The sequence below is a fragment of the Gastrolobium bilobum genome, unplaced genomic scaffold, assembly GCF_033153095.1.
Source record: "Gastrolobium bilobum isolate Gb01-03AN ecotype WA unplaced genomic scaffold, APGP_CSIRO_Gbil_v1 utg842, whole genome shotgun sequence".
NCBI classification, from domain to species: domain Eukaryota; kingdom Viridiplantae; phylum Streptophyta; class Magnoliopsida; order Fabales; family Fabaceae; genus Gastrolobium; species Gastrolobium bilobum.
Genome location: NW_026895988.1, coordinates 37,268 through 64,400, shown reverse-complemented (window position 1 = coordinate 64,400; position 27,133 = coordinate 37,268). Strand labels below are relative to the sequence as shown.

The 27,133-nt window shown below is 38.9% G+C and overlaps 2 protein-coding genes and 1 non-coding gene across 3 annotated transcripts in view; 2 read left to right on the top strand and 1 right to left on the bottom strand.

Moving 5' to 3' along the window:
* Positions 1-908: 908 nt before the first annotated feature.
* LOC133297154 (small nucleolar RNA R71) lies at positions 909-1,015 on the bottom strand. Its single transcript, XR_009749605.1, has one exon. It is a non-coding gene; the product is annotated as a small nucleolar RNA R71 (small nucleolar RNA).
* A 1,533-nt stretch (positions 1,016-2,548) lies between these two features.
* LOC133297153 (soyasapogenol B glucuronide galactosyltransferase-like) lies at positions 2,549-4,034 on the top strand. The gene has a single exon (XM_061496240.1). The coding sequence runs from the start codon at positions 2,553-2,555 to the stop codon at positions 4,032-4,034; it is 1,482 nt and encodes a 493-aa protein (XP_061352224.1). The 5' UTR covers positions 2,549-2,552.
* A 2,772-nt stretch (positions 4,035-6,806) lies between these two features.
* LOC133297149 (uncharacterized) overlaps positions 6,807-27,133 on the top strand; it is a 45,933-nt gene continuing 25,606 nt past the window's right edge. The window contains exons 1-3 of the mRNA XM_061496235.1: positions 6,807-7,050; positions 7,144-7,370; positions 7,653-7,846. Of these exons, the coding sequence (XP_061352219.1) occupies positions 6,807-7,050; positions 7,144-7,370; positions 7,653-7,846 (665 nt within the window). The remainder of the gene's footprint in view (positions 7,051-7,143; positions 7,371-7,652; positions 7,847-27,133) is intronic.

Here is a 27,133-nt window from a genome sequence, read left to right as displayed (position 1 = left end):
AAACCCAACTTTTGATTGTCCAACTAAGACGCAATTAGCGAACTAGTGCTTGAAATTCTGATCCTCGTGGGATCGATCTCGTACTCAGTACATTTTATTACTTTCACGATCGGTGTACTTGCCGAGTCGCAACAAGTTTTTGGCGCCGTTGCCGGGGATCGAATTATTCAACATTAGAAGTAACTAATTAAGTTTTAGATTGGACGTTTATTTTTCTGCACTTTAAGCATACTATTAAAAACATTTTCTGCATACAAAAATTCTGCATGTTTTTCTTCATATTTATATTTTCTGCAAATTTCTGTTTTCTTTTTTTTTGCGTTTTCTATTTTTTCTGCACATCTTTTCAATCTTAGTTTATTCGAGGTACTTCTAACCCGCGAACCTTGCAGTTTGATCCTGAGATAAAAAAGACAGAAAGAAAACTTAGGAAGGACGCAAAAGCAAAGAAAGCGAAAGAAACAAAAACAGCATCAACTTCGACAGAACCAAAGAAAGATCCAAAGGAGGAACCAATGGCAGAAAACAACAATCAAATCGTTCGAAGGACGTTGGGAGATTACATGACCCCAGCTCGAGCTCCACAAACTGCGAGCATTGTTAGACCCAACATAGAGGCTAACAACTTTGAACTGAAGCCAACATTACTGCAACTGATTCAAAAAGAACAGTTCGCTGGAGGAAGCATAGAGAACCCCTATTGTCATCTTGATGACTTTTTGCTTTATTGTGATACATTAAAAGTAAACGGAGTTCGTCGTGATGCTATATTGCTCAGGCTATTCCCATGCTCACTGAAGGATGAAGCAAGGGATTGGTTGCAGTCTCAACCTGAAGGAAGCATAACCAGTTGGGATGACTTAGCCGCGAAATTCTTGGCCAGATTTTTCTCAGCTTCAAAGATGGCTAGGCTCCAGGCGGAGATCACAACTTTTGAACAAAAAGAAAGCGAATCTTTGTACGAGGCTTGGACACGATTCAAGGGATTACTCAGGAAGTGTCCTCAACACGGAATTTTGAAGCATGGGAGAAGGCAAGAATCTTTTTCCAAGGAATGACATCCAACACAAGAACATTGGTAAATGCCGCTTCAGGAGGCTCATTGAAAACAAAAACTCCTGAGGAAGCACTTGAATTGTTGGAATCATTAGCATCTCAAGAATTTGACAATGCTCCTGCTCCAGTTGCACCAAGAAGATTAGGGATCATGAAGCTTGAAGACTATGATGCACTCTTAGCCCAGAATGAACAAATGCTACAAATGTACAAGAAACAACAAGAACAATTAGATGCTCTTAATAAGAAATTTAATCTTTCTCAAGTTTCTTCTATTTCTAATTCTAACGTTAAATGTGATGTTAGGGAATGATGGTCCTCAAGTTGGGAACACCGACCAAAATGCCACTGTTCACCAACTTTTTTACCTAAATGCCACGCGAACATTGTTATTCCCCAATCTGCCACGGGGGCAAGTTCGCTACCCCGTGTAGCGAACTCGGTTTGCTGACGTGTCACATTTCTAGTGGTTAACAAGTACCAAGTAAAAAAAAAAAGTATGAAGTTCGCTACATTGGGTAGCGAACTTGGTTAAAACCAAGTTTGCTATCCCGTGTAGCGAACTTGGTGTCCACTAAAAACGTGACACGTCAGCAAATCGAGTTCGGTACACCGGGTAGCGAACTTGCCCCCGTGGCAGATTGAGAAATAACACTGTTCGCGTGGCATTTAGATAAAAAAATTGGTGAACAGTGGCATTTTGGTCACGGTTCCCCTCAAGTTGGGCATTTGCCTTCGAGTAAAAGCCCCCCCTTTTTTTGGGTCCATGAATAATAGGCTTAGAAATGTTGGGCACATTTTAAATTGTTCCCCAGGCTCAATATTAATGGGTTATCTATTCCTCAAATGGGTCATCTATCCCCATTTTAAAATGAGACCGAGCGTGAGCATATTGCTGAATCGGATCACATAATCACAATTCCATATCCAGAGTGCCAATAAAAACAAAACAATAAACTGACCCCACAAGCCGAACAAAGCAGAAACTAATCACTAAAATATGTCAAGAGCAACGGAGAAAGCAAAAACCGACTTGATGATCAAAAGACAAACACAAAATGATACTTGTTCAAAGTCAATTGGTCATATAAAGAGAATAAATAACACTAAGGGCATGAAACTGGATTGAGAAACATAGATTGCGTATTGTTTATGTTTTTTGAAAATATGAAACTTCTTACGCTCTATAATATTCTAATACTCTATATTGGCCAGCATACACTTAAAAATTGATTCATAGCCGCTATCACAGATTATCATCACAGTCCAAAAGCACACTATATTTTTTAAGGCAATTTTCGGGACCAGGTAGGTTTCTATTATCTTTTTCCTCCAAGTATTTATAGGCCTATCCCGTGATTGCAAAGAATGAAGTGTTCTCTTGTAGTGTTTGCTTTTGATATTCTTCTTCTTCTTCTTGTGTTTGCAGACATAGGCTTGAAAACCATTCTCTTTATCCCTCAGCTCAGAGACCAAGACTTCTCTCATAGATTGCAATGGCAATGGAGTTTCAACCCCACCACCAACTCAATGTCATTTTTCTTCCATATCCAGCCCCTGGCCATATGAACCCCATGATAGACACAGCAAGGCTATTTGCCAAGTATGGTGTTAGTGTTACCATTATCACTACCCATGCTAATGCTTTGATATTCCAAAAAGCCATAGACAATGATTTTAGCAATGGATATCCCATCAGAACTCAACTTATCCAATTCCCTGCAGCCCAAGTTGGTCTCCCTGATGGGTTTGAAAACATCAAAGATGGCAATTCCCCAGAAATACTTGGTAAAATTACTATGGGAATATTGCTGCTCAAAGATCAAATTGAGCTTCAGTTTCAGAATCTGCAACCGGATTGTATAGTGACTGATATGTCTTATCCTTGGACAGTGGAATCTGCTGCAAAACTTGGTATTCCAAGGCTTTACTATTACTGCTCAAGCTACTTCTCAACCTGTGCCATGTATTCTGTCCGTAAGCATAAACCTTATGAAAACTTAGTCTCCGATACTCAGAAGTTTACAATTCCTGGTTTACCTCATAGCATAGAGATGACCACTCGGCAGCTTGAAGAATGGGTAAGGCCTGATAGTGTTAAAGAAGTCAGAGAATCTTTTGATGCAATATTTGAATCAGAGGGCAGAAGCTATGGGGCACTGTACCATAGTTTTCAAGAACTTGAAAGTGAATATGTGCAACTTCATGAGAGCATAAAGGGGATCAGATCTTGGAGTGTAGGACCAGTTTCAGCTTGGATTAATAAGGATGGTGGACAGAGCCAAGAACTTGCACTTGCAAAAGAGCCAGAGCCAGAGTGGCTAAATTGGCTTAACTCAAAGCAAAATGAGTCTGTGTTATATGTATGTTTTGGAAGCCTAACCAGACTCTCTCATGCTCAGCTTGTTGAACTTGCTCATGGACTTGAAAATTCTGGTCATTATTTTATCTTGGTAATTAGGAAAATAGATGGAGATGAAGATGGAAACAGTTTCCTGCAAGAATTTGAGCACAGGATGAAAGAGAGCAACAAGGGCTACATCATACGGAATTGGGCACCACAGTTGCTCATATTGGACCACCCTGCCATAGGAGGAATTGTGACTCATTGTGGTTGGACCTCCATTCTTGAAAGCATGAGTGCTGGTTTGCCAATGATCACATGGCCAATGTTTGCAGAGCAATTTTACAATGAGAAATTGCTAGTTGATGTCTTGAAGATTGGAGTCCCAGTGGGATCAAAAGAAAACAATTTTTGGGTCAGTATGGGTGAGGATCCAATGGTGAGAAGGGAAGAGATCACTGAGGCTGTGGTACGGTTCATGGGAAGAGAAGGAGAGAGCACAGAAATGAGGAAGAGAGCAAGAAAACTTGGTGATGCTGCGAAGAAGACTATAGAGGAAGGTGGATCCTCTTACAACAACTTGATGCAGTTGATAGATGAGCTAAAATCATTGAAGATATGCAAGATCACTTGAGAATAAAAAACTAGATAATTGAAATAGAGGAGAACTAGCCTTGGTGCTTCACTAGGTTGTGTAGCTGATGAATGTTTTGAATAAGATGAAACATCATGCATGGTTTAAATTTGAATATTTTAAGCGAATATAAAGGTCTTCGGATGAATAAAATTTCGTTTCTGCTTTAGTCTGTCTAATAATTAAGATATATCACAGGTGTAATTAATGGGGCATGTTATTCTTTTATTAAATATTGTTTCATTAGTTTGCTTGTATGATGTATCTAACGATTCACATATATTATAAACCATAGTCGTTTGGTATAAATAAGATTCACGGCCAAGAATAATATAACTTATCAGGATGTAAATGATCTTTACCCCTTATCAATTTAACATTATATAATTTTGGTGTGCCATATATGATGTACCATTGTGTCAAGTACGTATACATAGGTGAGAAAGCTTTAAAAATTAAGTGATCAAAACTTCATCTCTCGTCCATGAACATTCAAAGCCATAGGAAACGACCAAAAATGTATTTTAAAAATACAATAAAGTATAGAGTCGCAACTAATTTTATAAAAATTAGAAAAAAATTAAAAATCTTTATTTTATGAAATGGTGTTCAAAAATTGATATCCAGATTAAGGAGTTTGATTGAATATACATGGAAAATGATGAAAACTTAATTTTATAACACCACTAATATTTTTTTTAAAAAAAATACTTATTTGAAATTAATTATGTAAATTATTGATAAAATTTAAAATATTTGCTTTACTCGAATAAAATAAAATTGAAGATAATAATAACTTAAAAACTAATCACTAATTCAAACGAATCTAAGGAAAACAAACCGAAGTTATTCAACTCCAACATGTTATTTAATAGGTCACTGACTCCATTTTCGTTTTCTGTTCAAGTCTGAATTTGAGGAGTTGTTGCTGAGCTTTATGAGCCATTCTTGCTGTGTTTTAAGTTTGGGTAAGTGTTATCAACCTTTGGTCATGAGTTTAATTGGTTAAAGTTAGTGCCTTGGCATATTTAAAGAGTTAAACAAGTGAGTAATCGATGTATGAACATGTTTATACTTAAAAATAAATCCTTGGACGTGTTTAAGTGTTAAAAGTTGAACTTTTGAAGGATATCTTCACGAAATGCAGAAACTGCATTCTGTCGTGAAATATCCGGATATGGGGATCTGGATATCCGGATATATTGATATCCGGATATAGGCAGAGAGATATCCGGATATGTCCCCGATAAATATACGGATATTCTGGTATTTCGAAGAACAGTAGCTGCACTGTTCATACAATAGGCTATTGGGGGTTTGTGGACTCTAGATTGATGAAGTGGAACTTCTGTAATAATTGAACTAAGTCAGAATCTTGTGATTAAGGGCTTATGGCTTGGTGAGAAGCCTTACGACGTAAAACGTAATGAAAAGGCGTTGTCTTTATGTTGTATGCTTGTAGAGTTTGATTATTGATATATTATTGGTCCATAACAGATTGTGATATTGCTGTGTTTGGACTTTGAGCTTGTGTGGGCTCTTAGCTTGGATAGCTAGCTTGCAAGGTAAGCTTTCGTGTCCTCGGTTTAGCCATTGTTGGTTCCACCATGTCCCATGGGGGTTATGCAAGTGCCTTTATTATATGCATGTGGTGTTCCACCTATACGGTAAGCCTGAGTATGTAGTACATACAAGATGGTGAGGCTATGGGTGAGGTGCAAGCGATGTTCCTTGTACTAACTGTAGGTAATAGACGTATTCCTGCATTTCTCTTGCCAGTAGAATAGTTATAACACACATGACATGAATATCTGTTGCACTGCATAGTTTTGGAACTTATATTGTATTACTGCTTTTAGAACTTATATTGCACTTGTAAGTGAGCTTGGGGTGGAAGATCCTTGAGGACCCCTTGTCTTACTGAGATTTCTTGTTTAGAGATCTCACCCCACGTTTGAGGACGCTTATTTCAGGTTCAGGTAAACCAGGGGTTGAGACCTCTAGTGGCAGGAGGCCAGAGCTTAGCTGATAGATGATACATGTTTATGCTGCTTGTGCTGATATGCTGTTATGATTGGATGCTGGATCCTGTTTACTGTCTTATGCTTTTAGCTTCAGTTTATGGATTTATATATGGAGACTTTGTTGGTTATGTTGTTATTGGTGAGCATGGAGATTGTCGATGCCACCTAGACTGGATTATGTCTTGTTTTTTTTGGAGTGTAATAATGTATCAGGATATTGTCTGGACTACGTGTTGTAGATCTGTGACTTTAGATACTCACTTAATTTATATATTGAGGTATACCAGTTAGATGTCTATTTGCAATTCACATACAGGCGATATTTTATGAAATTAATTAAGTAATCAACTTGGTTAAGTATAATGACGTCATAATTGAATTAAAGAAAAAGTTATTCCGCATTTTAATTAAGCATGGCTTAATACGATGACATGTTAACAAACCGGGTATACACGGGGTGTTACATTTTATGGTATCAGAGCAATGGTTCGAGGGAAAAGCCTGTATGTATTCCAATAACTAGGATGCTTGGTTATGTCTGTCTCGTGTGTCGTTCCGTTGAGTGTTATTACGATAATGCATATGTGATCACATTGCGTGGGCCTGATCAACTCATAATTTGTGTAACTTATGCAGAGGCATGGTAATACCCAGGAGAACCCGCGAGACTGCTGAGGGTCAACTCGACCCGATCCTGACTGCATTAGCTGAGATGCAGGAGGCCACTAGATTGGCCATCCTGGCGATGATGGACGCCGTTCGGGAGGCGAACCGGAAGGCCATGGAGGATGTTTTGGAGGCGAATCGACGGGCGTATATGACCAAGCTTCGGGTCGTATTGGAGGAGACGAGAACTGGTTGTCATGACGGCCAACATCCTCCGCTGCCATCACCTCCATCCCCTTACCGATGTGGGAGTGGCGTTAGAGGGATGCTAGTTAGGAATGAATCCTCGATGCTTGAGTGCATCCCATGTGGAGAGACTTATAAGGGTACTTGCGTTCAAGGACAGAGAGTATGTTTCAATTGTGGCCAGCCAGGCCACCTTATCAAATGGTGTGCTTCCAAAACGGAGTGAGCTGCAGGAATACACGGTGTTTCAGTAGGTCCCATAGAAAAGACAGCTGGATCGACATCTAAGGACTTCGAGAAAATTCGTGTGAGCCACGAGGCAAAGAAAATTAAAGGATCTGAGGCTAAGAGAAACAGTGGCTCCATTTCCTGGAAGGGCAGGAAGTTTGGAGGCAGAGGTAAAGGGAAGCAGCTTCAAGTCAAACAGCTTTGCAACAAATTCAAGAGGTCTATTTCTCTGGTAGACAACTTGGCTAGACCGTTGGTTATCCCGCAGTGTGTAGGTTGCGGAAATGAGCATTTAGGATGATGTGCTACTGGAGAGTTGTTATGTCACAAATGCGGGAAGAGTGGCCATATTGTCAAGGATTGTTATAATTCAGTTGTTTGGGCCGTAGCAGTTCAGACAGCCCCCCTTCAGATGTTCCCTGGGAGTGCAACGAGACCTTCTACTCCCAGATGCTTGGGATGTGGGAAGCTTCATCTGGGATTGTGTGCTACCGGCCATATTATCTGTTTCCAGTGTGGCCAGGAGGGCCACTATGCTAGAGAGTGTCTGTCGTCTGTGGCGAGGGTTGCAGCAGTTCAGACGGCTCCTTTTCATATGTTTCCTGCACCATCAAAGATTGATCGTGTTTACACCCTGGATCATCAGCAATCGGACAGAGCTCCGAACCTTGTCAGAGGTACTGTTATCATTGGTGGTCATCAGTTGATGTTTTATTTGACTCCGGGAATATGCATTCTTTCGTTGCTACCCCGATTGCCTTGGGGCTTGAGTTGCCCATGTATTTGCTTTCTCCACTGTTGCGAGTGACCACCGCCACCGGAGAAAAGTGTGTGACCTCCACTGTTCACCGTGATGTAGCGTTTCAGTGGGATGGCCATGAGTTCTCGGTAGATCTGATAGGATTGCCGATGGCCAACTTGGAGATTATTCTGAGCATGGATTGGTTGTCCAGAAATTGTGTGAGGATTAACTGTGTGCCAAGCGTGTGGTGATGTCTCCGTGTAACTCCCCAGCCAGTTCCTTGCCATACATTTCGTTGTTGCAGGCTAGGAGAGCCTTGAGAGCAGGGGCATTCGGTTATGTCATGTTGGGAGGTTTGGTGAGTGGGGCACAGGAGGATATCGCTGGCATTCCTGTGGTGAGGGAATTCCTCGAGGTGTTTCCTGAGGAGATTCCTGAGTTTCCGCCACAGAGGGAGATAGAGTTCTCCATAGATTTGTTGCCTGGTGTGGGGTCTATTTCGTTAGCCCCATATCAGATGTCGTCACCGGAGTTGGCGGAGTCGAGGAAGCACATTGAAGATCTTTCGGCGAAAGACTTCATTCGACCGAGCGTGTCTCGAGGAAGAGCCCTGGTCATTTTGTTGTAAGGTATGATACCTTACACCATTACTCAATCGTGATGATGCCTTGTTGAAAATGTGAAATTCTCTTCCAAGAAGACTAACTGTGTGACACTTGGGCTTTGTGGCTAGGCCACGCGTGGTTTTGTATTTACGAGGCAGTGCTTGTGCAATTCGTTGTGAGTTGAGTGGTCTCCATGACTCTAGGATCTTATGTTGATGATTGTCATGTTTCATAAGTAGTTGGCATGTCAACACTACGAGTAGTGTCAAGCACGGTATAAGTATGATAAACTGTGGTAATGTATCAATGTTATTTCACCCCTAATGGACTCTCAATTTTGCAGATGCCATGGAGATTGAGGTATACTATTGTATTAAGCTTTTGATTTAGTATGTTATTGAAATTGAAAATTCTGCAAGTGTACGCGAACTAAGGTACGTTACCATGTGAACGAGTATGTTAAATAACATGTGTGGGTTGAAATAACATGATTATGATTCAGTAGTGTGAAATGAATAGGAACTATTTTGAGGATATTGATTTTAAATTGTAAGCCTTGTTGATGTTAGAGTCATGGAATAGGACCAAACTCGCTCGAGTTTTGTGTGGATTTGAGTTTGTGGGGTTAGGTCACCTCTAGTGAGGGAGTGACTGATGATCCCAGAGAATCGAATGACATTTTGATGTCATTGCGAAGTATCGAGAACTGTCGGTGACTTCCTTGTTTGCGGGTGCACTTCTCGAGACTGAGACTGTGAGAGTCAAGAATGAGCTTATGGAGAAGATCCAAGATGTGCAAGTACAGAGAGAGTGCTTGGGCTACGTGAAGAACCAAGATGGTGTGTCTTGGAATGAGGATGGGCTTGTGTTGTTCCTGAAGAGGATTGTGGTCCCTCGAGGTCCATTGACCGCAGAGGTCATGGCGGATGCCCATAAGGGCCAGTTCACTGTTCATTCTAGTTATACAAGGATGTACCTAGACTTAAAGAAGAGTTTCTGGTGGCCGGGTATGAAGAAGGACATAGCTGTGTATGTGTCCAAGTGTTTGATTTGCCAAAAAGTGAAGATTGAACACCAGAAGCCGCCTGGTAAGCTTCAACCTCTTGAGATTCCGGAATGAAAATGGGAGAGCATTTTCATGGACTTCGTGGTGGGTTTGTCGAAGACTCAGGTTGGTTGCGACTCTATTTGGGTCATCGTGGACAGACTGACAAAGTCTGCCCATTTTCTTCCAGTGAAGGTGAGCATCACTACAGAGCAGTTGGCCAAGCTGTATGTTCGCGAGATGGTAAGGCTTCATGGGGTGCCCGAGAGTATCATCAGTGATAGGGACCCGAAGTTCACATCTCGGTTCTGGGAGGCGCTGCAAGAGGCTTTTGGTACGCAGTTGAGATTGAGTACAACCTATCACCCTCAGACTGATGGACAGACTGAGAGGACCATCCAGTCCTTGGAGGACATGTTGCGGGCTTGCACGTTGGAGCAGGGCTCGGCATGAGATAGGTACCTTCTGTTGGGTGAGTTTTCGTAAAACAACAGTTTCCATGCTAGCCTGGGCATGGCACCATAGGAGGCATTGTATGGTATGAGGTGTCGGACTCCTACCTGCTGGTCTGAGGTTGGAGACAAGGAGCTTTTTGGCTTAGACTTTGTCCAATATACCACCCAGCAAATCCATAGGATCAAAGAGAAGCTGAAGCAGACGCAGAATCGCCAGAGGAGTTACTACGATGTCAAGCATCGTCCACTGGAGTTCAGTGAGGGTGAGCACGTGTTTGTGAGACTTTCACCTGTTACCGGAGTTGGACGAGCACTCGGAGAGAGGAAGTTGAGCCCGCGATTTATTGGGCCATACCAGATCCTTGGTAGAATAGGACCTGTTGCCTACCAGCTTGCCTTGCCTACGAACTTGGCCAACATCCACGACGTGTTTCATGTGTCTCAGCTTCGGAAGTACGTAGCGGATCCTTCGCACGTGGTGCAACCGGATGATGTGGAGGTTCAGGAGAACCTAAAGACTCCCGTCCGACCACTCAGAATTCTCGATCGTGGCGAGAAGCAGCTGCGGAACAAGACTATTCCTATGGTCAAGGTGTAGTGGACCGCAAGAACTCCTGAGGAGTGTACTTGGGAGCGAGAAGACGAGCTTCTCCGGCAGTATCCCGAGTTTCGAGACAGGTATATTCTGATTTTGATGGCAAAATCCTAAAAAGGTTGGGTGAATGTAAGAACCCGCACCGTTAGTTAAGGAAATTAATTAATTAAATATAAGAAATTAGGAAATAATTCCATAATTGACCCTAATAATTATTATGAGGCTTAATTAATTATAGTAAGTGAGTAATAACGCTGAAAGTCGCTTTTCTGACGAAAGGTGCAGATATCGGTTCTGCTAGTCGATATAAATGCGTACCGATAAAGTATCCCGGAAAATTATAATAAGTGCATGAATATTCCTAGAATAATATATAGGACTTGTAAAATGAGTTTCAAGTTAATATAATGAGAACTGATGCCAGAACTGATATTGGCTATGGAAAAGCGCGTACCGGAAAGGTACTCCGAAAAATAAAATAAAAATATGATAATTCTTGCAAAATTGAGTAGGTTAAGAATCCTAAGTTTGGGATTAAAATAATAATCGTAACAATTAACTTTAATACTGCGTGATTAACTCTTAAGTGGCTATAAATACTTTTATTTTCACAAAACCCTAGATAACTCCTTAATGCTACTTAAGTGTGGGGCTGACCAGCCTTCATTCTACTGTTCCATTGCTTCTTCTCCATGGTTGTAAGCCTTGAAGCATTCTCTCTTTGATTTTCTTCCTCTTTCTCTTGTAAACACTTGGTTGAGTGATTGATAGGGTAAAGGGTGCTTCTTGCTGGTTTGGGGTTCCTGTGAGAGGAGTTCTTGTTGCTGTTTCTGAGTTGGGTGAGTGTGTGCACCATTTGCTTGGCATTTGTGATGCCAAGGAGTCACCTTTGTGAAGAAAGAACTCACCTTGGTGTTCCATTTTCATTTTCTGTTCAAATCTGAATTTGAGGAGTTGTTAGTGAGCTTCTTAAGCCATTCTTGCTGAGTTTTAAGCTTGGGTAAGTGTTACCAACCTTTGCTCATGAGTTTAATTGGTTAAAGTTGGTGTCTTAGCATGTTTAAAGAGTTACACAAGTGAGTAATCGATGTATGAACCTGTTTATGCTTAAAAATGGATCCTTGGACATGTTTAAGTGTTAAAAGTTGAACCTTTGAAGGATATCTTCATGAAATGCAGAAGCTGCATTCTGTCGTGAAATATACGGATATTGATATCCGGATATGGGGATCGGGATATCTGGATATTGATATCCGGATATAGGCAGAGAGATATCCGGATATTGGATTTCAGGATATGTCCCCGACAAATATTCGGATATTCTGGGATTTCGAAGAACAGTAGCTGCACTGTTCATACAGTAGGCTATTGGGGGTTTGTGGACTCTAGATTGATGAAGTGGAACTTCTGTAATAATTGAACTAAGTCAGAATCTTGTGATTAAGGGCTTATGGCTTGGTGAGAAGCCTTAAGACGTAAAACGTAATGAAAAGGCGTTGTCTTTATGTTGTATGCTTATAGAGTTTGATTATTGATATATTATTGGTCCATAGTAGATTGTGATATTGCTGTGTTTGGACTTTAAGCTTATGTGGGCTTTTGACTTGGATAGCTAGCTTGCAAGGTAAGCTTTCGTGTCCTCGGTTTAGCCATTGTTGGTTCCACCATGTCCTATGGGGGTATGGTTATATGCATGATGTGTTTTCATGATATCTTGATTTGTGAAATGCTGCTAAGCTATTATACACAAGTGTCTTTATTATATGCATGTGGTGTTCCACCTATACGGTAAGCCTGAGTATGTAGTACATACAAGATGGTGAGGCTGTGGGTGAGGTGCAAGCGATGTTCCTTGTACTAACTGTAGGTAATAGACGTATTTCTGCACTTCTCTGGCCAGTAGAATAGTTATAACACACATGGCATGAATATCTGTTGCACTACATAGTTTTGGAACTTATATTGAATTACTGTTTTTAGAACTTATATTGCACTTGTAAGTGAGCTTGGGGTGGAAGATCCTTGAGGACCCCCTTCTCTTACTGAGATTTCTTGTTTAGAGATCTCACCCCACGTTTGGGGACGCTTATTTCAGGTTCAGGTAACCCAGGAGTTGAGACCTCTAGTGGTAGGAGGCCAGAGCTTAGCTGATAGATGATACATGTTTATGCTGCTTGTGCTGATATGCTGTTATGATTGGATGCTGGATCCTGTTTACTGTCTTATCCTTTTAGCTTCAGTTTATGGATTTATATGTGGAGACTTTGTTGGTTATGCTGTTGATTTGGTGAGCATGGGGATTGTCCATGCCACCTAGACTAAATTATGTCTTGTTTTTTTGGAGTGTAATAATGTATCAGGATATTGTCCGGACTACGTGTTGTAGATCCGTGACACTCACTTAATTTATATATTGAGGTATTCCAATTAGATGTCTATTTGCAATTCACATACAGCTGATATTTTATGAAATTAATTAAGTAATCAACTTGGTTAAGTATAATGACATCATAATTGAATTAAAGAAAAAGTTATTCCGCATTTTAATTAAGCATGTCTTAATACGATGACATGTTAACAAACCGGGTATATACGGGGTGTTACAGTATGCGACTTATATGGACAACTAATGTGGATTTTAGAAGACCTTGAACACTCTTATCCTTTGAGCTAACTTTTGAAATGGTGCATCCTAAGTAAGGGTGAAATGGTGCATGTGAGTTGAGTAGGTGGTGGAAGGACCTAGGTTCGATCTCCACCAATACCACCTTTGGAATGACATAAATATTTGTACCAATCTCTACAATAACATCAAAATTAACATTTAGTGCTGGAGGAAAAGTTATTGATGCTTATCGTTCTAGCTTGGCTGAAATATGTGGAGGAGATAGACTACGTAATAAGTATGGATTGAAGAAAAAATAAAAGGTTTAAATTTTTTTTTTCTTAATCTTATTTTCTTTCTATTCTTTAATCTTGTTTTTTGTTATCTACATTTACAAATTGTTTGCCAACTTATGTAACCTTGGAATTGTATTTTTGTTGGACAAGTGGCTTCAATACTCAAGAGGGGGTGAATTAAGTTTTATAAAATCTTTTCGCAAAGTGTCTCCTTTGATATTTTAAAGAGCGTTTAAAAAGAGCGTTTCTTCAATAAAATGATTTAACAAGGAAAAATCTAAGTGTGAGAGCAAGTGTGTCATCAATAAAGTAAGCAAGCAAATAGATAGACACAATCTAATAAAGCAATTTCAATACTAAAATAAGGAGTTTAAGGTTAGAGAAATTGCAAACTAGATGTATCCTGGTTCGGTCACCACCACCGTGACCTACGTCTAGACTGAAGTCGCTCGATCAAACTTTTTCACTAGCTATCAAGCTTGAGGGTGCTTGATGTAACGCCCCATAGTATTCCGGTTGTTAACATACATGACATTTAACATTCACAGCGGAAGACTTTATTGAAAAGGAATAAAGCTTCTTATAAAAATACGAGTAAACTTTTTCCAAAACATTTTATAAAAAAAGCATTTCTAAAAACGTTCAAGTGAGATACTGCGAAAGCGTAAATCTAAACATACATCTACTAATTAATCCCATGAGCCAGTATTAGTGGCCATTGACCATCAAGATATGACATCAAGTGTCACTCCTGACGGAGTCTCACGGACAGCATAACGGCTGTAATTCAGATAACTAGGAACATGGTTCCCACACATACAGTTGACCTGATAAATATGATAATTTAAATAGACAGCTTGCAAGTCCACACAGAATGCAATCCTCTCAATGGGTCAATACAAACAAGAAGGCTTCATGCCCAAATTAACTGAATACATGCATCAAGTCTATATTAATTCAAAGTATAAAAACATCAGTAATTAATCCATGGCTCTAAGGATACGATCATGAGCCTAAATAAATACATAACATAATCTCCATATAAATAATTAAACATGTTAACAAATCCACATGCCATCATAAGGTCTAAACATAGTCTAAAATAATCAGTTGCATCATCAACTACTCCAATGCGGGGGCCTTGCCCCTAGAAGCATCACCACTACTCTGGGTACTTGAAATGATATCCCCAAACGGGGTGAGATAACAATATCTCAGTAAGCTCAAGGTTCATAGAGGATCCTCTAACCCCTGAGCCCACTTCCTGCATGACAAGTCAGATATAATGCATATAATACAGACATACAGCATAAACATAGCATCATCATATTATCCTTGTGTAACTCCAGGGTCAAAGCCATAGACAGTTACACATGTGTGACTTCCAGGGTCAAGCCATAGACAGTCAACACAACCTCAGTATGAAATAGCTCCCAGAGTTAAGTCATAGGCAGCCTACATACCATGATCATTGGCCAGGATCCTCATAACATATACATCAATGCATCATCATAACATCAAGATCATATAATATCTATATGAATGTGAATGAATGCACATATACATCATACCATATACTTTCATACAATACAACTATAATACCCACCATCATGGTGGGGCCAAAAGAGAGAGGATTCAACTAGAACTAGGAGCTTACCTTAAGGAGCTTAGCACAAGCCCACACTCCAATAGTATATGTATGCTCCAACAAAGTCCTCAAGTGTACGGTTCTCTAGGGACACCTAGAGTAGGAACCATTCACATCATTAATTACATATTAATTAATCAAGTCATATCCACGACTTAATTATTTAATGATTCCACTTTTCATACTCATATGCCAATAATATGCCCATTACAAGTCTAGACTAATTATTACTTATTACATATTTTAGTGCATTATTACAAGCCACTTTAATCTTCAATTACTTACATAGCTTAGAATCACATGCAAGGCTCACTTACATAACTTAGATTATTTCAACTCATCCAAGCCATATTTATGATTATTATAAGTTACTAAGGGTTCCTCTAATCCCACTTAGCTTAAAAATCACTTTTACGGTTTTTCTATAACTGTACATGCTTCTGTTTTCTAGTTATTGGGCGTGTCTCACTTGTTATAAAATTCTCATCTTTTAGTATATTAATCTAGACTCAATTACCTTTCCAACAAGGTATCACATGCCTCATTTGGAGTTTCCTAGCTCCGGTTATCACCATTTGAAGTTGGATAAGCAAAGCTGTTTGCCAACTCCGAACAAGGCCCTAAACATCCTTTACCATTTCTGTGATTCTGGAAAATTTACTAAACCAATTTCTCTAAAACTTTTATGTAGAAACCTAGACACCTTTATATTTAATTATACATATTATGAGCCTAATTTGAGTAAGTACAGAGGGAGAAAAAATTCGTGGAAGTTGCAGCCATGTACAGCGCCCCTGCACATGGCCTCCCTGTGTAGTTCTCACTCAAACGAACATACAGAATGCAATACATCTTAATTTGATACCAAATTTTTACAACACATAGCTAACATCTCAAGCTTCAATTTGATATAAGTAAAATCCCTATATGACCTCTGTGGAGGGAGATATGATCTCCCCAATTTTGCCAAAAAACCTGGTTACTTAGCCTTAAATGTGTTTACTTAACAAACTTTAATTACTTTTGATTATAAATCCCAATTCACATTAATTCTTGGATTTTTATATTATTAAGTCACATTATGAAATATCATTAGTCTCATTATGTCATGATACTTAAATTTCACTAATTGCTTAATTAGTGTACCTAAACCCTACTTAGTTCAATTTTTAGAGTTTAAGATTTAATTAATCAATTATGCTTAATCCACCTCACTTGGTCCCTCCATTAGTGTCCTAATTAAGTCTTAGAACCATTTTAAGACATCAAACCCTAATATATATCTATATGGCTGAATTGCATAGTCATAAATTAAGGTTTTTACTTGTCTTTTTAACACACTTTCATGGTTTAATTAAGTCTTTTGTGTCTTCAGTCCCAAAAGGTGTCATCTTTAATAATTTTAACCATTAAACCTTAATTAATATGGATGGGGCAGAATTATAACATATAATTTTAGGATTCTTAGTTCATCCACATCAAGAACAACTCACACACCTACCAAAGGTGACGCCCTTACAAGTCTTCATCTTTCTTGAGTTTTAAACTTCCACGAACACATTTAAAACACCAAGACTCCATTTTTAAGAAAATACAACATCATTAACACCATAAACGCATGATGGCCAAAATCAAAAGTGAAGGAAAGGAGGATTTTTGGTCATCTTTTCCATGGATTCAAGCTTTACTTCTCCAAGATGGTTCGTTTAGTTCAAGCTCCAACTTTTACTTACCAAAAATGATTCTTTTTCACCAAGAACACACCTTCATGAAATATACAAGGATTTAGAACCAAAAACATGAATTTAAAAGAGTACAGGTAAGGTTTTTCATGAAAAAAATGCAAGAAACTTACACTAGGAACTCAAAGATTGACCAAAGGAAGAGTGTTCTTCAACAAGGAGATTCAACCACCATTTCTTTGCCATAAAAGGAAGGTATTTCAGCTGCTATTTTGTGAGAGAATCACCACGAAAATTTGGCTTCCAAGAACAAAAATGGTATGTTTTTGAAGAAAAGGATGAGAGGAACAACTTTGATGAAAGATGTTTTGTGTTTTGGAGAGGTTTAGGTGATGGAATCTTAGAGAGAAGTGAGAGAGTTTTCAAAAATGAAATTTTAGAGAGAGAAGGAGCAAGGGGGCTGATCAGAAGTGGAATGGAAGAGAAGAGGTTGCCCTAATGAGGGGTGCCATGTCACTTAAGTGTCATTCGTCCTTTAGTGAGACCCGGTGTAATTTTTAACTGATCCGTCATCAAATTTTTACCCGGAAACTCCCAAGACTCTAACTTTAAGTACTTAACATTAATTTTGTCTAATTATCATGTTTATAACTTAAAAATTTGATTAGTAGATCACAGATCCACTAACAGTTGTTTAATTGCACTGTAGTCTTTACTGGTGTCCTTAACTGTACCCGGATTTCATAATCTTCTTAAGTTTAATATTTTTGGTCTAATTATGACTTGTTAGGCATATATTGGTCTTTATTTCCATTTTCTCATCTTTTTTCCGTTCCGGAATTCTACCGGTTGCTGCTACAGCAGTACTAAATACCCGGCAGAAGTAACTTTTCAAAAATACCCCAATATGGGTATCAATCTTCATCAAATCATATTCTAACCTCATTCATGATGTTTATATCATTAGATTAGATCTCTAACTATAATTTTCTCTCTTGAAGCTATTCTACTGATTGTTACTGCGTCAGCAGTCAAAAATAACAGATGAAAACTCAACTGTTCAGAATACCCTCAATATAGGTATCAAACTTCATCGAATCTTATGCTTACATCATTTATGATATTCATATCATTAGGATAGCTCTCTAACTTAAATTCACTGTACTGGAGCTATTCTACAGTCTATTACCGCGTCAGCAGTCAAACACAACAGATGAAAATTCACCAGACTGAAATACCCTCAATATGGGTATCCAAATTCTTAGAATTTCATTCTCATTCTATATGACCATAAGGTCCTCATCATAACTCTCTAATTTAAAAGTCATATAATTAGGGTTATTATACTTGACAAACCACTACAACCTTTCAAGACTTCGGGCTCTTTATTCCTTACAATTTTACATTCCAAATTTTCTTAGGAATTTGGTGACCTTTCAAGTGTAAAGGGTTCACTCCCCTAACTATTCAAGAAATCAAACGGAGGTTTTTAACAATAGCTAAGTACTCTCAAAATACAGATTATACAAGTTGAAGAACTATGGGTGTTGACATTCTCACAAGAATAAAGTTCAAAGAGTATTTATGATCAAGATGAATGAAAATAAGTAAATGATATGATTTAAATCAAGAATGATGATCAAGAAAAGTTGTCCAATCAATGGAACAGTAATATCTATTTATAGAGGGGGCCCATGAGAGTTTATACAGCCATTTTAGCAAAACTAGCCGTTTATAGCAATTATTTTCGTCCTCTGGTGCAGGAGGGAATCGATTCCCTTGCTTTGGGAATCGATTCCTAACTTTTTCATAGAGTGGGAATCGATTCCCAACCTGTTGGAAAGGTTGTAAATACGTTCATAAGCATTCTTCTTTGTTTTAAATTCCTTTCAAACATATTTAATTACTTGATTGGATCTTGAAAACATATTTTTATAAATGTGTGATGCTAGAAATCCTTTTTGTTATCAAATGATGATTTAATGCTTGTACTTTAACAAAAATATTTTGAGCTTACTCATGCAAGAAGTCAATTATCCTTACAGTTAATTCTAAGTCCTATAGTATATTACCGGCGAATTCTTGGACTTAGATTCTTCTTTTGAAGCTTGAATCTTGATGGACTCCATGAATCTTAGTTGATTATTTCTTTTTGATTGTTGCGACTTGAAGTCTTCTTTCCATGCTTTGTTTGTTATCATCAAAATCCTTGAATCTTTATATTCCGCATTAGTTCCACAATTTGCAGGGGAGATAAGATGATGAGAAGTTTTTGGCTACTACAAATGATGTGTTTGTAGGATATTTCACTTGATCTAAGTCTCTTGTCTTCCTTTGTCTACCTTTAGCAAGCCTATAAATATAGTTTTCCCGCATTTGGTACCTAAAGATTGGTATAGCCCTTTGAAAGCTTTATCTTTTGCCTCATTCATCGCCTTCTTAGTATCTTCCCAGCTACCTTAAGTCCTCATAATTTTTATGCAAATGCCAAGCTTTATAACACTCCCTTTTAACTATACATTCTCTTGAACACTTGCATTCCATCATCAAGATTCTTTATCCTTATGTTGAAAGTTGATTCACCAAGTGTCTTTTGCTACCTTCCTAATCCTTCATGCTATCTCATCCCACATATCGTTAGCATTCCCTTGTACTTCCCATATCTCTTCTTTTAAAATATCCATCTGAAAGCTCATTTCTTTCCTTCTCTTAGTCTCCACCACCTGATCCTTGGGATTTGTCTTGGCAAATTCCCCCTACTCTCATCCTAGCACGTATATCCTTAACAAAAAAAAACCCTGTTGGGTAGTCATGCTCTCTTTAGGGATGACTTTGCAACCCATGCAAGTTTTCTATTTGCTTTCTTTACCAGAAAGAAATTGATTTGTGAGCTTAAACTACCCCACTTTGTATATGATAAGATCACTTCTTGCTTCCTAAAATGGAGGACATGATACTCAAGTATGATACAAGTTCCAACCGCCAAAGGCAGCTGCTATTTACAAGCCCCAAAAAAAAAATCCAACTTAGTTGACTAGAATTAGAACTTTCGAAAGGCATACACGTAAATGCTTTGTTGAAGCAGAATATGAACAAAATAAATAAATAACAAGCGTTGAAACAATTGCACACAAATTTACAACATGAAACACCTCAACCTCAGGATGCCCACAAAATAAAATCGAACAAAATTAAAAAACTAAAGAGCCATTATTAAAAAAATACATTTTTTTTCCTTGAACACAATTCATAACAACCGGGGCATCGAAACAAGGTATTGTATTTTTGAAGGTAGAGTGGAATGAAAGAAAATAGAAACAGAGACATTCGTTTACCTGGAGATGAGAGGAGAGGAAGAAGAGGATGTTGAGAGAGTGAGTGAGATCCAATGGCATATATATCACTGTATACACCAGTGTTGTAAAACCCAGACCGACCTGGTGAACCAGTCATCGAACCGGTTCGGGTCAAACATTGGACCGGTCATGTATCGACCTAGTCAAACCCAGACAAAATCGGCCAAACTCAGTCAAAACCGGTGACCCGGTCGGGTCATGCATTTAAAAAAAAAAAACTAAAAAACTAAAATTGTTTCATCTTGTCAGAAAAATGTATAACTCATTTTTAAAACTTGTTGTAATTTTTTTGCTAGTATACTCTTTTACAATAACCTCAAATTTTAGCTTCCAATACTGAAGCAATTTGTTGAATAATAAATTAAGAGAATGTGACATATGTCATTTTAATGTAGTTGAATTTGAAAAATATGAGTTCAATGTTTATTGCGAAATATGTTTATAGAGATGATGAGTTGCAATTTAAATTGACATAGTAATAGCGTGCATTTTTATTTAGTTATGCTTCATATTTTTGAGCTTATTTAGTTGACCTTATTTAATTCATTTTAGATATGAAGAATATAATTGAATTATATATTCATATTTATATATGTTTTTATATATTTATATATATCCGGGTCAACCGGTCCGACCAGTGACCTAGTAACCCAGTATCCCGACCGGGTCGATGCCCGGGTCAGGTTTAATAACACTGATATACCAGACAGAGACAGAAGATGGGTAGGGTGGGTATTCTAACGAAACGTTAGGTTTGATTCGGTCACCTATGAGTAGAGGTGGCAAAGTAGGCGGCCCGCCCCGCCCCGCCTCTCCCCGCCAAAAAATGAGTCAGCCCGCCCCGTCCCGCTTTTGAAAGTGGGCTGAAAAACTCAGCCCGTCCCGCCCCGTTTGGCGGGTTGGCCCGCCAGCCCGAGCATATTTTACACTGACCCGCCTCGGCCCGCCTATGCCTGTCGTCAACTCGCCAAAAAATGAGCCCGCCCTGCCCCGCCCCGCTTTTGACATGGGTTGAAAAACTCTGGCCGCCCCGCTCCGTTTGGCGGATTGGGCGGGTTGGCCCGCCGAGCCGAGCCCGTTTTGCTGGCTCTACCTAGGAGTCCTAATTGTCTCTTGGTAATTCGAAAAAACAGGGGCATTTTTCATTCCACATTAAATTAGGTTAATGGGAGACGTTATATTTATAAAAAAATTATTTATAAATTATATATATATATATTTGGGAATTATGTCCATTTTTTTCATACATATCTTATATATTCATTTTTTAAAGAAAAAAATAAAAATTAATTGAGATTATGATGTAATCATATTTGAGATGAATAAATAAAATAGACATAAAACAAGCTTGGGAGGGACTAAAAAGAGTAGCTTGGCCTAAATCTAAATGTGTTTGTAATTAACCTTCACCACTTACATTTCAATAAACTCCCACCCTCGTTAAAGTTTTGTTAATCGTTGTTCTTCATTTTCTATTTTAGTCAGCAACTTCTCACCTCTTACTGTTTTCTTAACCGTTGTTCTTCATTCTTCTCTAGTTTAGTCCACAGGTGCACCTTCTCCCAACCCCAAAAAATGTTTTATACATAAAAAATTAGTGAAAATTTTTTTACTGCTGTATCAATGAAAAAACGAAAATATACCATCTATAGATAATTAAAGTATCATTAGATTGTTTCGAATAGAGAGAAAAAAAAATGCTGATATACCATCTATAATGTACTTTATACTACTTCCTCAAAACAATCCAAGTACGTCACTTAAAGGGTTAGGAGGGGAATTTACATTCATTTTCTGGGCAACTTTATAAATGCAGTTAGATGAGTGAGTGTATTTCTATTTAAATTGGGTGTAATATGCATTACAAGAACTTTGAAAGTATTCTCTTACAAGTTACGAGAGCGGTTTTTTTTTTTTTTTTTTTTGGTAAGATACGAGAGCGGTTTCTACCTTTAAGAAACAAGTTTTCCCTCCAAACTACCAAATTAGTGAAGTTACTAAATTTAAAAAGTTAAGTTAGCTAAGGAAACTTACTTAGCAATCGAAACTTCATCCCTGAATTTCTATTTTTGGGATTTAAGTTTATATTAAATTTAGGATAATATGAAACTAGAATCACAATTTTTCAATTAGTTTAAGACTGATTTTCTAATATTCTGCTTGTTTACTTAATAAATTATGGCTTTAATGTTGGCTTTTTGACCCTTTTGCCCCTCATTAAATAATTAATAACCAATTTGCCCCTCTCCCAAAACTATCCACCAACTTGCCCCCATTTAGTCGATTAAGTTGCACTTTTAATCGACTAAATGGGCAAAACTCAGAAATCATGAAACGCGAATTTTAGTCGACTAAATAATCATCTTAATCGACTACATTCGTTGCACTTTTAGTCGACTAAGCCCATTATTTAGTCGACTAAATGTCGCGGAAAACCCTATATCCAGACCTCTCTCTGTCTCATTTGCATTATATTCGAAATCAAAACTCCTTTTTCTCTTGTTTGTCAGCTGTGATCCTTTTAATCACCCTTCCATTTCATCCCACCACCTCTAAGGCATAGTACTTGTGAAATCATTGTCATTTCCCTTTATTTCTCAATTGTTTCCCCCAAATCCGAACCCAAAACCCTAAAATCCGATTCCTACCCCCAAAATTCGTGTGAAAGATGAGCTCAAGTCCAAACATGTATGTTACCATGATTTACTATGATGGACAGCATTATGAAGGCCCCAACGGTGTTCAATTTGAAGGAAAAACGAAAATGCTGAAAATCAAATGGGGCACTACGTACAATGAGCTGAAGGGGAGGATTCACCAAAAATTGGGGCTACACGGCAGCCATGGCGTTCAACGGATGATCGCCAGGGTAGAGTCTACAGTTGGTACGGATGCTATATTCTACATTGGTAATGATATATGTGACGATGAAGATGTGGACTGTGTCATAGATGCATTTGTGGACCGAAAATTTCAAAACTTTATTGAGATATATGTTGAAATAGACTGTGGTCAATCTTCATCTGCACCTGTGCATGGAAGAAGTCAAAGTCAAGAAGACAGAGTGGTCGGTTTATCTGCACCTGCACCTGTCTTAAGTCAGATACCACTGAGGGAAATAGACGAGGATGAGGATGAGCACGACGAGGATATGGACAGTGAAGACGATGGTGAACCCGAGAGTGTTATTCCGCTAGGGGACACCTCAGATACGGACGTAGAGGGGAATTTTGACGCTGATACTAGTTCAGCAAACTTGAGTTCCCAGGTTATGCCACCACTCCGTGTTGACCCTGTTAGCAGTGGTAAGGTTGTAAATTAAAGTTTTAATTTTTCATATATATATATTTGTGTTTTATTTCGTACTGACGGATAAGTTTAAATTTGGACGTAGGTTCTGAGATTGAGCCATTTTGGAACGACAGCCCACACTATTCCTTCATTAATTGGGCTCACCCTAATGATGAGACAGAGATATTGTATGGCGACGATGACATCCACGGTGGCTGGCATTTAGGGGATCCATTATATTTGTACCAGGAGTTTCGAACTAAATCTGAAATGCAACATGCAGTCAAATTATATTGTATGGAGTCTCATCGTACTGCTGTGGTGGCAAAAAGTGATGACCATAGATTTGTGATGAAGTGTCGACACCATAATGATGGTTGTCCCTGGTACGTGCGGGCTATGTTGCCCAAGAATGGAAATAGTTGGGTTGTTAGTAAGTGGGGTAAAAAACACACCTGCCTAAACCAAGGCCTTACTCGGGACCATAGACAGCTGGATTCTGATGTAATCTGTGCAGCCATTATAAGTATGTATTACAAAATTTTTGTTTATGGTTTAATTTTTCGGTATATTTATTGACTGTGTTGACTTCGAATTTTGTATAGGTATGTTAAAAGAAGATCCATCCACGAAACCAGTTCTTATTCAGGAGAGGGTACAAAGTTTGTATGGATACAACATATCTTATAGGAAGGCTTGGAAGGCTAAAATGAAGGCCATTGTGAAGTTTTTTGGCGACTGGGAAAAATCATATGCCATCTTACCTGGTTGGCTGACCTACACGACACAGATTAATCTTGGTTCTGTGTTCAAGATTGATACGGATCAGTGTTGTGACGAACGACGTGTCTACACCGATAAGGCTGTCTTTCGCAGGGTATTTTGGACTTTTCACCAGAGCATTGAGGCTTTCAAATATTGTAAACCCATAATCCAAATTGATGGCACGCACCTGTACGGGAAATACAAAGGTACCCTCTTGATTGCTACGTCACAGGATGGTGATGGATTCATTCTGCCTATTGCGTTTGCCATTGTTCCACCGGGTGAGAGATTGGATGATTGGTTGTGGTTTCTTAGCCAGATGCGTTTCCATGTCACACGTAGGCATGGTATATGTCTAATATCCGATCGTCACCCCAGCATCATCAGGGCTGTGAAGGATCATGCCGGTTGGCAGCCTCCATTTGCGTATCACGTGTTTTGTCTTCGTCACATTGGAAGCAACTTTAACACTAAGTTTAGGGACGTGGAACTGAAGAAAACGTTGATGAAACTAGGTAAGTTATTTTCATGAATGTAGTGCATGTTGTATGTAATGTTGTTTATGTATAACTCATTGCAATTTGGGTTCATTTTTTGCAGGTTACATGTGTTCGAAGATTCACTTTGATTTAAGATTTCAAGAATTTGTCGACAGTAACCCACAAGTAGCCTCATGGATAGATCAGATTCCCAAAGAGAAATGGTGCAGGTCTTATGATGAGGAGGGCCGAAGGTTTGGTCATATGACGACTAACCTATCTGAGTGTATCAATAAGGTCCTACGGGGTGCACGTAATTTTCCAGTAACTGCATTTGTCAAGATGACGCAAAGTAGACTTGTAGAGTATTTTGTGAAGGGGCGTGAAAAGATCAAAAAAGCAAAGGACAAAGGCTAGAGAATTGCAAAAAAGGTTGAGGCCTTCTTACAAAAGAATGATCAGTTAACTGTCAGTCTCCGTGTTCGTGTTTTTGATAGAGACTTGCAGTTGTTTGAAGTTGAGGATACCTACAATCAATCTACGCATGATGCCGGCGACATTATGAGGGTTGACTTGCTAAATCATTAATGTCAATGTGGACGGTTCACAGCTAGACGATTCCCTTCCAGTCATGTGCTAGCAGTCATGTAATTCTTTATGAATTTTGATGTTACTTTGTGTTACTGTATAACTCATTATGTTATTTGACTTTTCATTTCTAAGTCCATTATCTAACATTGGTCCATATTGATAGATTGAAACCCAAAACTAATACTAATATTACCAAAAAATGAATTCACCAAGTTTCGGGGAGCGTAAACAAACGGTTTCAAGCAATACGTACCCAATCGCATACGAATACTGTACAATACAATTTTGTACCTGAAAATGTGTTCCCCAAGTCATTATATGCGTGTACATTAGTATTCGATCGGTTCCGTGCCAAAAAAATGCGTGCAAAACAGAATGGGGTGTCAAAACCAGTTATTTAGTCGAGAAACCTGTGCTGGTTTAGTCGACTACACAATTTAGTCGACTAAACCAGTACAGGTTGCTCGACTAAATAACTGGTTTTGACACCCCATTCTGTTTTGCGCACAATTTTTTGGCCCGGAATCGATCGAATATCAATGTACACGCAAATAATGACTTGGGGAACACACTTTCAGGTACAAAATTGTATTGTGGCGGTTATAAGCCATGAATGTACATGTATTGCATAAATCTTGGTTTAGGGTACCCGAAACTTGTGTTCTTCATTTAACTCTCTTATCAGCACCTGTTCTGAATTTCATTGGACATTTTAGACCCGTTGGACTGTGATTAGACACAAATTGAAAACAAGAATGTAAAATAACCATGTTTCTTCATTTGGTAAACAAGAAAAATGACATAATTACGTAAACGGTTCACAACATGATGGGAACATTAAATAGTTCAGCTCATAACCATAATATTACATAAACTACAAATGTCAAATATGAAGACCGAAGTCAATTACATAACAACACACACTACAAACGTAAAGTAAAAAACATAAACCCTAAATCTAATCATACTCCTCCTCAGACGTCGTCTCCTCGTCATCCTCGTCTGACACATCAGTCCCCTGTCCTGCAACATCCTCAACCTGTTGTTTTCCTCGTCCAAGCTCTAGACGAGCAAGCCTATCTTCAACACCCTTGAACCGTCCCTGTATATGTCTAAATCTCTCATTCCCTTTCTGCACGTGACTCTTCCTCCATTTTTTGTGTTTCAGCGCCATTTTTCCTATTTTCTTCAGCGTGGCGTTTATGCCCTTCATGACATCACGCAATGAAAACCCACCCTCAGGCTCAGCTATCTCCTGCTGGTCACCCTCATCATCATCGTCATCATCATCCTCCACCTCGGGCTCAACCATGTCTACAACTGGAGCAACATCAGGGACCTCAACATCAGCCGCACCTGTGAACTGCCACACTCCTGTTTTGGGGTTCTTTGTCATCTTGCACTGCTCCAGTAGACGTTTCCCAAACTTATGATTATACCATGTGGTCTTCTTCAAGGTCACATTACCTATGGGAACATCAAAATGCTCCAATATCCTCTGAACAAGACAAGCAAATGGAAGTGCACCCTTGTGTTTGGCCTTATACATCATCCAACAGATGTAGCGCCTCCAGTTCACCGAAGTACCATGTTGGATAGCCCACATAATGGGAATGTCATGCTCCAACACCCTAGAATGATTGAACGCTCGCGGAAACAGAATGTGGGTGATGACATAGTGTAGTATGCGGGACTCCACAGTAAGCAACCCCACCGTATAGGCCATGTGTTGCCCACAGACTCTTCTTTTCTCCTGCACGGCATCACCTCGTGTATATCCTGGAAGTATGGTCCCGCTGTCTGCGTCATATTCCACAGTCTGCGCAGAATCAAAGTCATA

Bases quoted from the DNA above. Each gene is read 5' to 3' on its own strand.
- LOC133297153 (XM_061496240.1), top strand. From the start codon at position 2,553: ATGGCAATGGAGTTTCAACCCCACCACCAACTCAATGTCATTTTTCTT.